At 34.8% G+C, this 15,044-nt stretch overlaps 1 protein-coding gene across 4 annotated transcripts in view; it reads left to right on the top strand.

Moving 5' to 3' along the window:
- The window catches only part of PHF14 (PHD finger protein 14), a 206,284-nt gene that overhangs the window by 156,371 nt on the left and 34,869 nt on the right, over positions 1-15,044 (top strand). Inside the window, exon 18 of one of the 4 annotated variants that reach the window (XM_046020323.1) lies at positions 8,743-9,256. The exons of the other annotated variants lie outside the window; for them this stretch is intronic. Within the exon in view, the coding sequence (XP_045876279.1) occupies positions 8,743-8,754 (12 nt within the window). The 3' untranslated portion in view covers positions 8,755-9,256. Of the gene's footprint in view, positions 1-8,742; positions 9,257-15,044 lie in introns of those variants that run through there. 4 annotated transcript variants of the gene reach the window in all.

Genomic DNA, 15,044 nt, shown 5'->3' with positions numbered 1-15,044 from the left:
ATTACCTGCAATTATAGTACCTGTAGGCATCACATTTCTGCTCATGTTTCAGTAGTATATCCTACTACAACCTACTCTTTAAAAATTTCAATCATATTATGTATTCTGTTACATAATTTTTTAAATTGTAACTGTGTATGGGACCATTTTCCGTGATGTTAGATACTTTTTTTCTAACCAGATTTTTTTTTACCAGATTTTTTAGTACTGTACATTTCTTTGCACAGATACACTCTTTGTATAATTTCTGGTTCAAAAAACTGAACATATTTAAAATAAAGTATAATTTTAGAAATAATAATAGCAGTTAACATTTATTGAGTACCTCTATGTGCCCGGCATTATTTAAGCACTTAAAACATATCATGTCATTTACTCCTCACCACAGTCTTCAAGGTAGTTACTGTTTTGATCTCCTTTGTGTAGGGAAAAAAGTGAGATACAGAGGAGGATTATACATGTAAGTGGTGTAACAGTGATTCAAACCCAGACCTGCCTGATTCTGGAGTCTTTGTTTTAGAAACTTGCTTTCCCATATTGACCCACTGAGCCACCCAGGTGCCCCACTTTCCCATATTGAAATAGGTATTTTCTATTCCTTCTTGCATGAGATTCTCAAATTAGATTTTGTCCTGAAGTCACTGTAAATTTTGGTAATGTAGAAACTCAGATAATTTTGTATTATAAATAAACAGCACTGTAACAGGAAAAGGAAATACCTTGATTGTTAAGTGGGATCTGTTTTGGTGTTTTTAGTGAATAGGGAAATCAATAAAGCCTAGAGGTAATTCTTAAACAGATGAATTAATTAAAGATGGTCCTACTGTAAGGTGTAGAAGATAGACCATAACTTCTCAAGTTCCTTTCTTCATAAAATTGAACGAAATGATTATTTTTGTAAAGGGAGATAGTTACCACTTCACAGTATAGATGATTTATGTAGACCCAGCAGTATCTAATCTGTTGTACTTGGAGGGAGGTGAGGGAAAGGGATCTAAAAGTGAATTTTTTTTTCATTTGGCACTAAGTACTATATTTTTGCTGAATCAAATATTGCATTTTAATGGTTGTCATTAACTGTGAAGTTTGAAAACCTGTACTGTGAAAAGAAACTAAACTAAAGAAACTAAAAGCAGCCATATTTAGTTTCTTTGCAAAGATAGTTTAAGAATGTTATGATTTGGGGCACCTGGGTGGCTCAGTGGTTTGGGCCTCTGCTCAGGTCATGATCCCAGGGTCCTGGGATCGAGTTCCGCATGGGGCTCTCTGCTTGGCAGGGAGCCTGCTTCTTCCTCTCTCTCTCTCTCTCTGCTTGCCTCTCTGCCTACTTGTGATCTCTCTCTGTCAAATAAATAAATAAAATCTTAAAAAAAAAAGAACGTTATGATTTGTGCAGTGTCTGCCACTTTGTGTACAAACTGGAAGGTTTAATATATATATATATTTTTAATATCAGCATTCTTTTACAGAAAAAATTCCTTCTTATTCAAAACCAATACCTCATACATGGACCAAGAATAATTATAATATAATTTAGATTCATTTGGATTAATTCTTTTGTTAATTTTTTTTGTCAGCCAGAGAGTATGAACTTATTACCTAACTTTTAATTTATGTTAAAAAAATGTCTCCCCCCACCAATCCTTGGCAGCTACAGATCCATATGTGTAACTGTGGTGTTCTGCCATATTTCCACCTGCGACCTAGCTCAGCCATCTATGTTCTTTTGTGATTTCAGACTTCTACAAGTTTCTTTTTTAGCTTTAATATATTGTTCCCTTTTTCCTCTGAACTATATTCATATGCTAAATTTAAACTCTGGTCACCTAAGATACAATTTACTTTAATGTTTTCTCTGAAGGTTTCTTAAAGGTTTATGTTGTAGTGTTATATCTTCATTGAAGTTAAGTTGGTTTTTTGTTAAATGTACCTTCAATAATGGCTACAAATGATTATCTGGTTCGCTGACTTGAAAACTATTTAAGGTATGTATATAGAGGTTACAGTTTTTAAGAATCACTTTGAAAAGTTCAGGCTGCATGAATGCATTTTTATCAGTTCACTTTTGTGTTCCTAAGGGACTATACTATTTTCTCAACTTTCAAAGTCATTACATTATTGTGTAGTGTAAATTCTGTTTCTAGATCAGATTTCTAGATTTACATTACCAGATATTTGTGAATCAGTTTCCAAAGCACAGCAAGATGGTTTAAAGCAAGTCATGAATATAAGTATTTTAGCATTATTTCCTTGTTTTAATATAGCAGTTTCAACATATGACCCACAACAACAAAAATAATTACTTAATAATTCAGTTTAAAATGTACTCTAGTATCCAGTCATTAAGTTTACTTCTCACTCACTAGGTTTTCTGTACTTCAAGTCACTTAGGATTGTGAAGGAAATGGGTATTTTCAGAAAACATTCTCCTCTTTTACGTGAAGGTGAAGTACTGTATAATTTAGACACTTGTCTGTCTTTTCCCTTTGACATTTAATGACAACGTGGAAGCTTTAACCTGTTTGCAGCATGACTGTCTTAAGTACTATCTTATTCCCCATTTCTTTTTGAGTATTCCCAAGTCTACTACTCATGAATCTGATTTTTGCAGTGAGGTAAACTCTCTTTCTTTATGATTTAGCTGTTCCAAAATACGCCAGTTTTTTCTTCCTTACTCTTTCACCCATCCTCATTTTCCCCCTGAGGTGTAATGGTGTAATGAATACTCTATGTGTTTGTGGTCCTTTATCAGTAAAAATCTTCCCTAGGATAGGAACCTCCCTAATAGTGTCAAATATAGTTAGTTGTTTAAATTGATATTATTATTTTTTACTCACCATAGCAATTTGAAAAAAAAAAAAATCCACAGACTGAAATTGATACCTTTAAATAAAAACCCTTCAAATTAATTTTAAGTAGACTATATAAGAAAATAGAGATGGTCTTATCTGTTCTCCGTGTTCAAATGCTTTGAAGACTATCCAGATTCCTCTTTTTAAAATACCAATCTTTCACTTTTATTCAAATATAAGTAAATTTCCGACAAGATATGAACAGGGAGTAAGTAATGTGTGGCTCAGTGGGTTAGGCAGCTGCCTTCTGCTTAGGTCATGATCCCAGGGTCCTAGGATTGAGCCTGCATCTGGCTCCTTGCTCATCAGGAGTCTGCTTCTCCCTTTGCCTGCGCTTCCCTGCTTGTACGCTCTCTCTCACTCTCTCTCTGTCTCTGACAAATAAATAAATACAAATCTTAAAAAAAAAAAAAATTAAGACAAGATACAAACAGCAACCTAATTCTTTCTTCTTAGTGCCTTTAAACAAGTTGTGTTGGATTTGCTTTTCTCCAGTGACTCTAGGAGGTATCTCATGGCTTTTGCAGTCTCCTTAAGGTATTAATAGTCTTTTTTTTAATATAAAAAAATCCAGTCTGGTGTAATGTCAAGGCTTCATTCTCTCAAGAAGTTCAAAACTTCTCCTCTCCCGAGCTGAGGCCTGCTTCAAACTGGAAAAGCTTTAGTTTGATGGAGGCCATACTGGACTTTGAAGTCTTTTTCTTGCTTTCTTTTGTGGGTTTCTGGTGATCTCATATTGTTAAGGCTTGCCTACCTGCAGTTCCTTTGATGTGAGTGAGAGTTGGATGCCTTCTCCTGTGCATTACTTACAACACATTTTTAGAATTTAAGTTCTTTTTGTTTCCACTTTGCTTGGCATCACCTCATTCCCGCTAGTGTGTCTGTCCTCTTTGGCTAAATCCCTTTCTGGATAACTAGAATCTTGCTGTCTTTCACATCTCATTGTTATTCCTAAAATAAGGACATACACACACACCCCTGCCCTGCAAGCTCAGAAAAGCAGGCATTCCATCTCTGGTCCTGATTTTTTTTTCTCCGCTGCTCCACCACTGCGGCTAGTGGCGTCACCATTCAGTCTCTGTGACTCTCAAACTCCTAGGGGCAAACTCTCTGAGTACCTTTCAGAAAATCCTTCTCATAGGGGGACTCCCTTTAAACTTCCTCTTCTAAAGAAATCCTTGCTCTCATCTCACCTTTGCTGTCTTCAGTTTTCTATGTGTGAGACTTTGACGTAAATATTTTTTGAAATATTTTATCAGTGCATATCTTTATAAAAATGAAATTTCAAGCCATTTATGATAGAGAAAATTTCACCCACCCCATGAATCCTTTAATGTATACCAAATACCCCATCTCCATAACTCAAATTATGATTTTTCTTAGTTTTTCTACTTCAAATACATTCTTCTAGTTCCTCAACTCATCAAGACCCCTAGGCCCTCATCTTCCTTCTGATTTTATCCCTCTCCCCTTATTAAAGTATTTTTTTGGCATTTAATATTACACTTCTAAAAAAGCATTAGAGCCCTCTATTATAATTCCCCAGCTTTCTCTAGATCCATTGTACTGTTTCATCTTAACTGGTTTTTTTGTGGTTTTGTTTTTGTTTTCTGGCCAGAAGTAACTGGAGGAATTTATGGACTTATGTTCACTTGTGAGCTCCTTATCAAATTTCTTATAACAGCTATATCAAATTTTTGCCACATATTTCAAGTCTCAGTTTTATTTCCAACACCCTCATTTTTTTCAAGCTGACTTTGTCTCTTAAGATCATTGAGGAAAAGGGCCCATATCCCCATCATATCTCCTCTCAACCTTAGAAATAGTCCTTCATACTTCTCCTACTAAACCTTTGTTACTTTCCCTACCTCAGTCCCTTGTTTCCTCTCTCCAAAGCTGGGGGTGGGGTGGGGTGGGGATGTTGTTTACTTTTTTTCCTTATTCCCAAAATCACCTTTCTCTTCATAATCTAGGTTTCTATTCTCATTAAGCCAATCTATAAACTTTTCCAAATCAATCTTTTTGAAAGACCATTTTCACATGTCCTTCCAGGTTAGAAAACTCCAGGAAGGAGTTCTCCATTGTCCATACTAGAGGATAGACATCAGGGTTTTATCCGTGACTTCTAAGGCCATCTGAAATCTGCCTCCGTACTAATACTCCAAAATAGCTCTGTCTCCTGTTCTCTCCCTCTTACCTCTTGCTTCACTTTCTTCTCTCTATTATAAATATGAGGGTATTTTTTAAATTAATTGTTCAGCTTAAGTTTCCATGTATAATCCTTAGGACTAGACTGAATTTCTTTTTCATTCTTTGCTAGAATGTTCATTTGGCATTTAGTAGATGTTTCTTTGGATTCTTACTTATCTTTTTATGTCTGGGTTCTTTTTACCAGCTAGATTACAAATGTGCATGGCAGAAGTATTTCTTCTATACTTTCTTGAAGACAAGGAGTCTCTGTGTTACGTACAATTTTTTTCTAAGATAGATTTAAAAATGCTTCTACTAGTTCTTTACTCCTAGCTCATTTCCTATTAGTTGTTATTAAAATTATTTTTTAAAGTTTTATTTTGCTGAACAGCAGTAGAAGTAGCATAGTTCTACCTTTTGCCTTAGATGCCCAAGGCTGTTTGTTGAAACAACAAATGATGTCTGATACGTAAATTTCTGCCAGCTATGACCCAAATATGCATAAAAGACCTAGAGTAAGAGACGTAAGAAAATATCTGTTCAGCAAATTTAAAGTATCTTTTCTTAGAATAGTTTCTATTCCTGTCTAGTTCACTGAGCATTTCTGTTAACATTTATGAGTACCTGTTGATTATAGTTTATTTCTTTGGAAAAGAGATACAGTTTTATATTAAAAAGAAATCGTTTCCTCCAGAATGAAGAACACCAAGGGTTGTCTAAGAGGGTAAAACTAATCTAAAAGAAAATGTCTATTTTATATTTTTTTACATAAATTGAGAAGAAATATTACACTGGTATTTTCTTTATCTTATTGACCCTGTCAATATGTCTGTAACAGGAACCTGATTTCATTGAATGAAAATCTGTATCGTATTCAAAAGATATGCTACACACTGTACTAGATACTTGAGATACACTAAGATAATCAGAAATTGGGCCGCCTGGGTGGCTTGGTCTGCCTTTGGCTCAGATTGTGATCTGAGGGTACTGGGAGGGAGCCCCATGTCAGACTCCCTCGGAGTCTGCTTCTCTTCCTCCCGCTGCCCTTCTCCTCCCTCCCCCTGCTCATTCTTACTGGTACTCTCTCTCTCTCTCTCAAATAAATAAAATCTTTGAATAAAAAATCAGACATGAATCTGACCCTTAAAAAACTTAATGTTCTAGTAGGATAGATAAAACATGTATGCATATAGTCATAATACAAGATTTAAAGCGTTAAATGCCATTTGAAGGTATAGAGAAGCTACTCTGGGAATTTAGAAATTAAGAACATTAGTTTACTTTCCGCTCCAAGAATCAAAAAGAAATTGGTGAATAATACATCATTTGAATGGAATTATGAAAACTAGGTAGGATTTGACTAGAATGTTAGGATAGGCTAAGTTATGCAACACACACCCCCAAATCCCAGATTTTTTAGCAGATTAACAGAGGTTGAATTCTCATGCAAATAACATGCCATTAGAGATTGACAGAGCAACTCCGCATATCACAGTAATTTGGGGACCCAAGCTGATCACAGTTATATATATATATAAGTATATATATATATATAGTCCTTGGCACTGTAGCAGGAAATACAGCAAATTGCAGAATGGCTTTTAAAATCATATTTGGAAGTTGACACATCACTTCAGTTTACATTCCACAAATTACATTAAACCTACCTTTAAGAAGCCAGGGAAATATAATGCTACCATACTTCAGAGGGCTTTTCTGCTATTTGAAGCAGTGTGGGGGAATCCTTGGGAGAGAAAAATTGTGTACAGTTTCTAAGGAGGAAACTGTTAAACTTGTTTAACAAGTCATATAACAGTTACTAATATGTTTTTAATTTTTTTGGTTTTAAATAATGTTTTTCCGAGCAGTTTTAGGTTTACAGAAAAACTCAGTGACAAGCATAGAGAGTTCCCATATGCCCCCTCATTCATGCCTTTTTATTAGCATCTTGCATTAGTGTGGTACATTTGTTAAAATTAATGAGGCACTATTTAAAGTCCATAGTTGGGGCGCCTGGGTGGCTCAGTGGGTTAAAGCCTCTGCCTTTGACTCAGGTCATGATCCCAGGGTCCTGATTGAGTCCTGCATCAGGCTCTCTGCTCAGCAGGGAGCCTGCTTCTCCTTCTCTCTCTTCCTGTCTCTCTGCCTACTTGTGATCTCTCTCTGTCAAATAAATAAAATCTTAAAAAAAAATAAAGTCCATAGTTTAGGGGCGTCTGGGTGGCTTAGTCTGGTAAGCATTTGCCTTTGGCGCAGGTCATGATTCTAGGGTCCTGGGATCAAGCCCCACATTGGACTCCGTGCTCAGCGGGGATCCTGCTTCTCTCCCTCTGCAGCTCCTCCTGCTTATGCTCCCTCGGTCTCTGTCTCTCTCTCAAATGAATAACTAAATCTTAAAAAAAAAAAGTTCCAGTCAAAGTGCTTTGTTTTATAGATAAGGAAGGTAAAACTCAGAGAAGTAACCTCAGATTCACATTAGGGTTACATAGTCATTAATCTATCACTGAGCACTTAAGAAATTATTATACATTGTCATTAAATCTGTTCAGTGATTAAGAATAAGCTTAGGGGCGCCTGGGTGGCTCAGTGGGTTAGGCCGCTGCCTTCGGCTCGGGTCGTGATCTCAGGGTCCTGGGATCGAGTACCGCATCGGGCTCTCTGCTCGGCGAGGAGCCTGCTTCCCTCTCTCTTTCTCTCTGCCTGCCTCTCTGCCTGCTTGTGATCTCTCTCTCTCGCTGTCAGATAAATAAATAAAATCTTTAAAAAAAAAAAAAGAGTAAGATTAGTGCTAAAATATATGTACTTAAAAGCATTTTGCAAAAAATGTAAGTTAACTCAAACTGTATGACAATATACAGTGAGTGATTAGGGAGAGAAACACAAGTCCTTTTTAATAAAAGTAAGCTTCATTGAAAGACTAATAATTCTTACATTATATGAGCACTTTCACAAAAATATCCTGATTTCTTTGTCTACTGGCACTAGAACTCTTTCTTCACTTGACATAGCCTTCTAAGGCCTGTAAACTTGTTTTTATTCTGTCATCAGTGTCCCTCATTACTTCTTGTGGTACAAGAAGAAATAAGTCCCTTAGATGTTCTCAGTGTTCCTGTAATCATAGTCAAATAGTCTGCTTCAAGAACAGACTCACAATCGTATTGTATAGGTAACGATATAAATTTGGGTAAGTGACTTAATCTCTCTACCTCATTTCCTCATACTAAAATGGAGACAATAATAATACTTACCCATCAGAGCTTTGGGGGCTATTTTATCCATGTTTTAGAGTCTAATAACAATGTTGATGAGCCTACCAGTACCTGATTCACTCTTCCATTTACATGCATGTCCAAAAGAAAAAGAAATGAAGTGGTTTTCATTAAGATAAAGATGAAATATATGTATTTTCTGTCTACTATTTCCAAAATACTGAGAACAGTACATTCCTTGTTTTCATATTTTTCTTCATTAGAGGACCATCTAAAATTATTTTAATAGAATGTTGGCTTTAACTAAAATTCTTTAAATACTCCATAAAAATTTAAGTTTAGGCAAATGTTAATTTTTTGTATATTTTTCACGGTAAAGAATTGTTTTTTTTCCATTGCAAATTCAACTTTGTTAAGGAGCACAATTTCCTGCATTGGTAATGTTAAATATAGCTTTAGCTTTCAATTCATTGCTGTGGTTGTGTTTCCAGAGCCTGCTGTAAGAGATAAACCCATTGCAAATGAAGACAGCATTCATTTTCTTCCACCTCAGGCCACACAGAATTGATTGAGGTAATAAAATGACAGCAACTTGTAATATACTGAAGGCTCTTTAATTCAAAAACCAGTTCTAACCTGATTCAGAGCTTGTTTAAAGCTAATTTATAGCTTGTATAATTTTTAGCCAGTCGACCAATGTAAAGGATGATACATGAAAACTGATAAACAATTAACTTATGATACATTCAGACTAGTTTTGTTAAAGTCAACTGGTATTAAAAAATAGGTGGGAGCAGAATGGCAGGACTAATAATTAGTGAGCTTTGCTTCACGTAATTAGCGTTGTTGGCAATAGTTAAGATTTTTTCATCATCTCATTTCAGACCAAACAACTTGTCCTGTCTTCCTAAATTCAGTTATGTTTGCATTTCTTGTATTTTAAAGTCCCTCATTTTTCATCACATATATAGTAAGGTTTGTGAGAGGCTGGGTAGTTAACAGCTGCTGTGACTTCCACAGTGACAAATGTTGTACTGCATGCCACAGTGACAGTGTTGCTGCTAAATAGTTCTGTCAGCATTTAACTTAATCTTTTTCAAGATGCAAGCTGAAGAAGTTAGAACTCTTCAATTTTATTTGGACTGAAAAAAAATCTATAGGCTTTGGCTTTTGTGGACTTTCTTTATTTGAACATTTTTTGACCCATAAATAATATAACTACTATAGTAAAGTATTTTGAGCTATGAATGAAGCCACATTTTCAGAAATTTCATGTCAGCATTCATGAGTAAAAATGGATTACATTTTCCTTTCTATATTTAAATATAACTTTTTCCCTTAAAAAAAAAAAGAGAGTGGAGGATGAGCATGTCTTTTGTCATATGCTATTACAGGAGCCTAGAAAAGGATGAAACTTTTTTTTTTAAGATTTATTTATTTGCGAGAGAGAATGAACAAGAAAGAGAGAGAGAGAGAGCATGAACAGAGGGAGAGGGAGAAGCAAAATCCCCGCAGAGCAGGGAGCCCAATGCTGGGCTCGATCCTGGCACTCTGGGATCATGATCTGAGTGGAAGGCAGACCCTTTAACTGATGGAGCCACCCAAGTGTCCCAAAATGATGAAACTTTTTGAGAAGAGCACTTAACCATCCTTAACCATATGTATCACACTTAATACATTGCAAATGTTTTGACTATCTAAGCTAAAAATGTCAGTAAGTGTGTATAAACATAGGTTTAGATATATGAAACTATACTCTCATATTTTGTAGTTTCTTCAGTGAAGCTTGTCTAGATAACTTGTGAGGTATTAAAATAAAATGATTGTGGTTAATCTAATTCTCATAATAAACATGGCCATAATTATTTTAATTATTCTTTTAAAAATTATAAAGTATACCCTCCCCAATGTCCATAGCCCCCTCCCCCTCTCCCAATCCCACCTCCCCCCAGCAACCCCCAGTTTGTTTTGTGAGATTAAGAGTCATTTATGGTTTGTCTCCCTCCCAATCCCATCTTGTTTCATTTATTCTTCTCCTATCCCCCTAACCCCCCATGTTGCTTCTCCATGTCCTCATATCAGGGAGATCATATGATAGTTGTCTTTCTCCGATTGACTTATTTCACTAAGCATGATACGCTCTAGTTCCATCCACGTCGTCGCAAATGGCAAGATTTCATTTCTTTTGATGGCATATTTTTAAATGAATAAATGAATACTATACCATTTAAATGTGAAATGTATGAATATCATTAATAGAAATATTGAGCTTCTTTTTTCTTTCACAGTGGTTTACCATCATTCATGAAGACTAGTGAGATATATAGTATGAATGTTTGAGAACGATTGCTTTAGTTCACTGTGTTAAAAAGAAACGTTGGTCTGATTTAGATAAACTTTGTTCTGATGAGAAACTGGCCCATTTTATAGCTAGAGAAAATTTGGCCTTTAGCAAGTTTACTAAAATCAAATAGAAAATCTAAGTGAGATTATATTCTTTTTTTTTTTTAAGATTTTATTTATTTATTTGACAGAGAGAGATCACAAGTAGACAGAGAGGCAGGCAGAGAGAGAGAGGGAAGCAGGCTCGCCGCTGAGCAGAGAGCCTGATGCGGGACTCGATCCCAGGACCCCGAGAACCCGAGATCATGACCTGAGCCGAAGGCAGAGGCTTTCACCCACTGAACCACCCAGGTGCCCCAAGATCTCATACTTTTTCTAATAATATTCTATTGTGTGTGTATCACATTTTCCTTATCCATCCATCTATTCATGGACACCTAGGTTGCTTCTGTATTTTTGCTACCATAAACAATGATGCAATAAACATAGGGGTACATACATCTTTTTTTTTTTTTTTTTAAAGATTTTATTTATTTGACGGGAGAGAGAGAGATCACAGGTAGGCAGAGAGGCAGGCAGAGAGAGAGAGAGCGGGAAGCAGGCTCCCTGCTGAGCAGAGAACCCGATGCGGGACTCGATCCCAGGACCCTGGGATCATGACCTGAGCCGAAGTCAGAGGCTTTAACCCACTGAACCACCCAGGCACCCCCACATACATCTTTTGAATCAGTGTTTTTGTTTTCTTTGGGTAAATTTAAAAAGTCTATTTTTAGTTTTTTGAGGAACCTCCATACTGTTTTCCATGGTGGCTGTACCAATTTACATTCCCACCAACAGTGCATGAGAGTTCGTTTTTCTCCAGATATTTGTCAACACTTGTCTTTTTGATTTTAACCATTCTGACAGGTGTAAGATAATACCTCGTTATGGTTTTGATTTACATTTCTTCAATGGGATCAGTAATGTTGAGCATCTTTTCATGAATCTATTGGCTATCTGTAAGTCTTCTTGGGAAAAATGTCTAGTCAGGTCCTCTCCCATTTTTAAATAGGATATTTTGATATATAATTTATATAAATAAATTACTCAGCAGTTATAGTTACACAGTTAAGTTACATATTAATATCTTTTAATTTAATTTTTAAGTTAATTCTGTTAAATTCAAAAGGATGAAAATTTATATTTAGTCATTCACAACCTTATATCAAATAAAAAGTTAAGCTCTTTTTAAGCATAAAGCTTAACTCCTTTTATCATAAAGTATAGCTAGCTATACGTACAGCTCATAAACAGATATACAGTATATCTGTGGCATTAAAATTTCATGGAGAGGAAGTTAGGAAAAAAAATTCTAAAAAGACTCTTGGGAAATGCTAATAAAACAATTGAGAAACACTAGCATAAACAACTGTTATCCTGCTCTTTCCCTTAATATTACATAGTAACTATTCAAATTCTTTTTATGCAAAGCCAGTTTCGTGCACACAATGGGTATAATAAATTAAGAAAAAGTAGATTCACTTGTGACATCAGTCATTATAATCAGTTTTATCTGAAATTTCATTTGAGATGATAATTATAAATTCTAGTAATCCACAAATATCCACAAAGCACTACATCGTTTTATGATTGTTGGAGACAGAATTGTGTATCTACTTAGAGAGTGAAACATCAGTTTTAAAAAATCTAAGTTTCAATAGGATTCCTTTGTAACATTTTTTATGTGTAATACCATAATTGTTATTATGTTTAATAATTGTTCAATAATTGTTCAATAACATAATTGTTACGTTCATAATTGTTATTATGTTCATAATTGTTCAAACATAATTGTTTGAAGTCTTTCAAATGATCTGATCTTTGTATTTACTATAGCCCTTCTAGTTTATATGCTTATTCTCTTACATAATTCTAGGGTATGATTTATGACTATCATTTACAAACATGAATGCCTTTGTGCTGGCCATTACTTCGCTATGAAGATTAAAAAATTAGTAAGACATTTTGTCTTAGTTAAAAATGAGAGCAAGACTACAATTCTTCCTCTGAGTAACTCTCTCTCATTGGGAAGATAGGCATGTAAACTGAGGAACTAAGGACTTATTAATGCTTTGGATATCTAAATAGGAGCATGTGGCTGGCTCAGTCAGTAAAGTGTACAACTCTTGATCTCAGGGTTGAGTTCAAGCCCCACGCTGGGTATAGAGATGGCTTAAATAAAGAAATCTTTAAAAAAACAACTAACAGTACCAGGTATTTGATACTGTAGAAATATAGAAACCATTGTTTTATGGAGCCAAGCAAACAAATATTTGGCACAATGAAGTGTGACAATAACAAATGTTTTACCATATAAACCATATATATTACACTCAATACTGTAACAGTAGTTTAATTTCTAAAACTTACCTCACATCTGTATTTCCGTTAACTATCTTGAGAAAAAGGATTCTGAGAGACAAGCACTCTTAAGACCGAGAATAGTATTTTTATATTGTTTTATTATTTTTACAGCCTCTAATATAAAAACTTTATTTTTAAAAACTGCACTGCCTTTTAAGTGAATTTAAATCCATTGTAAGAAGTGGTTTTGGAACCCAAGTACTGTAACCAAATGCAAACATATGGTTGTTATATTTTTCTTGTTTTTATAGCTTTGAGAGGGTATTGTTTATAGAGCAAATATTTTATTTTTTCCCAGTATGAGTTTTAAAAATCTAATAAAAACAAAGTCCTTGGAGATACTCTTATTACAGAAGTTTCAGGGAGTAGGACTGTCTGCAAAAAAAAAAAAGTTTTCATTTTCACATTTACATAAGAAAAGAATTTGTTTTACAAAAAGATAGCTTTTATTAACAGTAGAAAGGAGCTGGCTTCAAAATAATTTGAAACAAAATTTGTCCCTAGCACAGAACTGATTTATTTAAAAATTTACAGATTTATTAACAAGTGACCTATTAAGAGAAAACGTCTAAATAATGTGTTGTTTCTGTTATCAAATATAAGACATTTATCTGTATTTAACCTTTTAGAATCATTGTGTTTATTTGAACGTATACTTGTTTCTTCTAACATTTGGAGGATATTTAATACATGACTTAGTTCCATTTGCATATAGGAATATTCATTTTAGAAGCTCTCTTCTCTATTTAAGTAGCCTTACGTATTGACCCAGGTAAGAGAGTATAATCAAGTTAACTAATTGTCACATTCTCATGAACTTCATATTGAGAGGAAATTAAAGACAAATAGAAAGTTGCCTGGGTGGCTCAGTAGGTTGAGCTGCCAGCTGTAGGTTTCAGCTCAGGTCATGGTCTTAGGGTCATGACATCGAGCCTGGTGGTGGACTCAGTGCAGTGTCTGATTCAGATTCTCTTTCCTTCTCCCTCCAGCTTACATGTGTGCACATGTGCTGTCGCTCGCTCTCTCTCTTTCTCAATTTCAAATAAATACATATACAATCTTTAAAAAAAAGACAAATAGAAATCATCAGCCTTTAGTTTAAAATAAAATTTAAAGGATTTTGCAGTTGTACTATATTTAAATGAAGAATGTATGTATTTTACATTAATCCTGAAGTATAGTCAATTTAAAATGTTAAAAGGCAAATGTATGGAGTATAGCAAGCATTTAGCTTTGTTTCTGAAAGAAATTACAAGAAAATTTACAAGAAAATTTAAAAGATACCAAAAGTTACAGTAGGTATATAAAAGGTATAGTAAATGTTTCTAGAAATGAGAGTTGAGTAAAATTTTCCATAGGACATTCTGTCCTGTTTCATCGAATATTTGTTGACAGTAGAGTTGAGGGTCTATTTCTGGACTCTCTTTTCTGTTCCATTGCTCTATGTGTCTGTTTTCGTGCCAGTACCATACTGTCTTGATGATGACCGCTTTGTAATACAGCTTGAAATCTGGATTGTGATGCCACCAACTTTGACTTTCTTTTTCAACATTACAAGAAAATTTAAAAGATACCAAAAGTTACAGTAGGTATATAAAAGGTATAGTAAATGTTTCTAGAAATGAGAGTTGAGTAAAATTTTCCATAGGACATTCTGTCCTGTTTCGTCGAATATTTGTTGACAGTAGAGTTGAGGGTCTATTTCTGGACTCTCTTTTCTGTTCCATTGCTCTATGTGTCTGTTTTCGTGCCAGTACCATACTGTCTTGATGATGACCGCTTTGTAATACAGCTTGAAATCTGGATTGTGATGCCACCAACTTTGACTTTCTTTTTCAACATTACAAGAAAATTTAAAAGATACCAAAAGTTACAGTAGGTATATAAAAGGTATAGTAAATGTTTCTAGAAATGAGAGTTGAGTAAAATTTTCCATAGGACATTCTGTCCTGTTTCGTCGAATATTTGTTGACAGTAGAGTTGAGGGTCTATTTCTGGACTCTCTTTTCTGTTCCATTGCTCTATGTGTCTGTTTTCATGCCAGTAC

This window comes from Meles meles, chromosome 10 (genome assembly GCF_922984935.1).
Source record: "Meles meles chromosome 10, mMelMel3.1 paternal haplotype, whole genome shotgun sequence".
Lineage (NCBI taxonomy): Eukaryota > Metazoa > Chordata > Mammalia > Carnivora > Mustelidae > Meles > Meles meles.
Note: the sequence above shows the minus strand (reverse complement) of the source record. Positions and strands in the feature narration are given on the sequence as shown.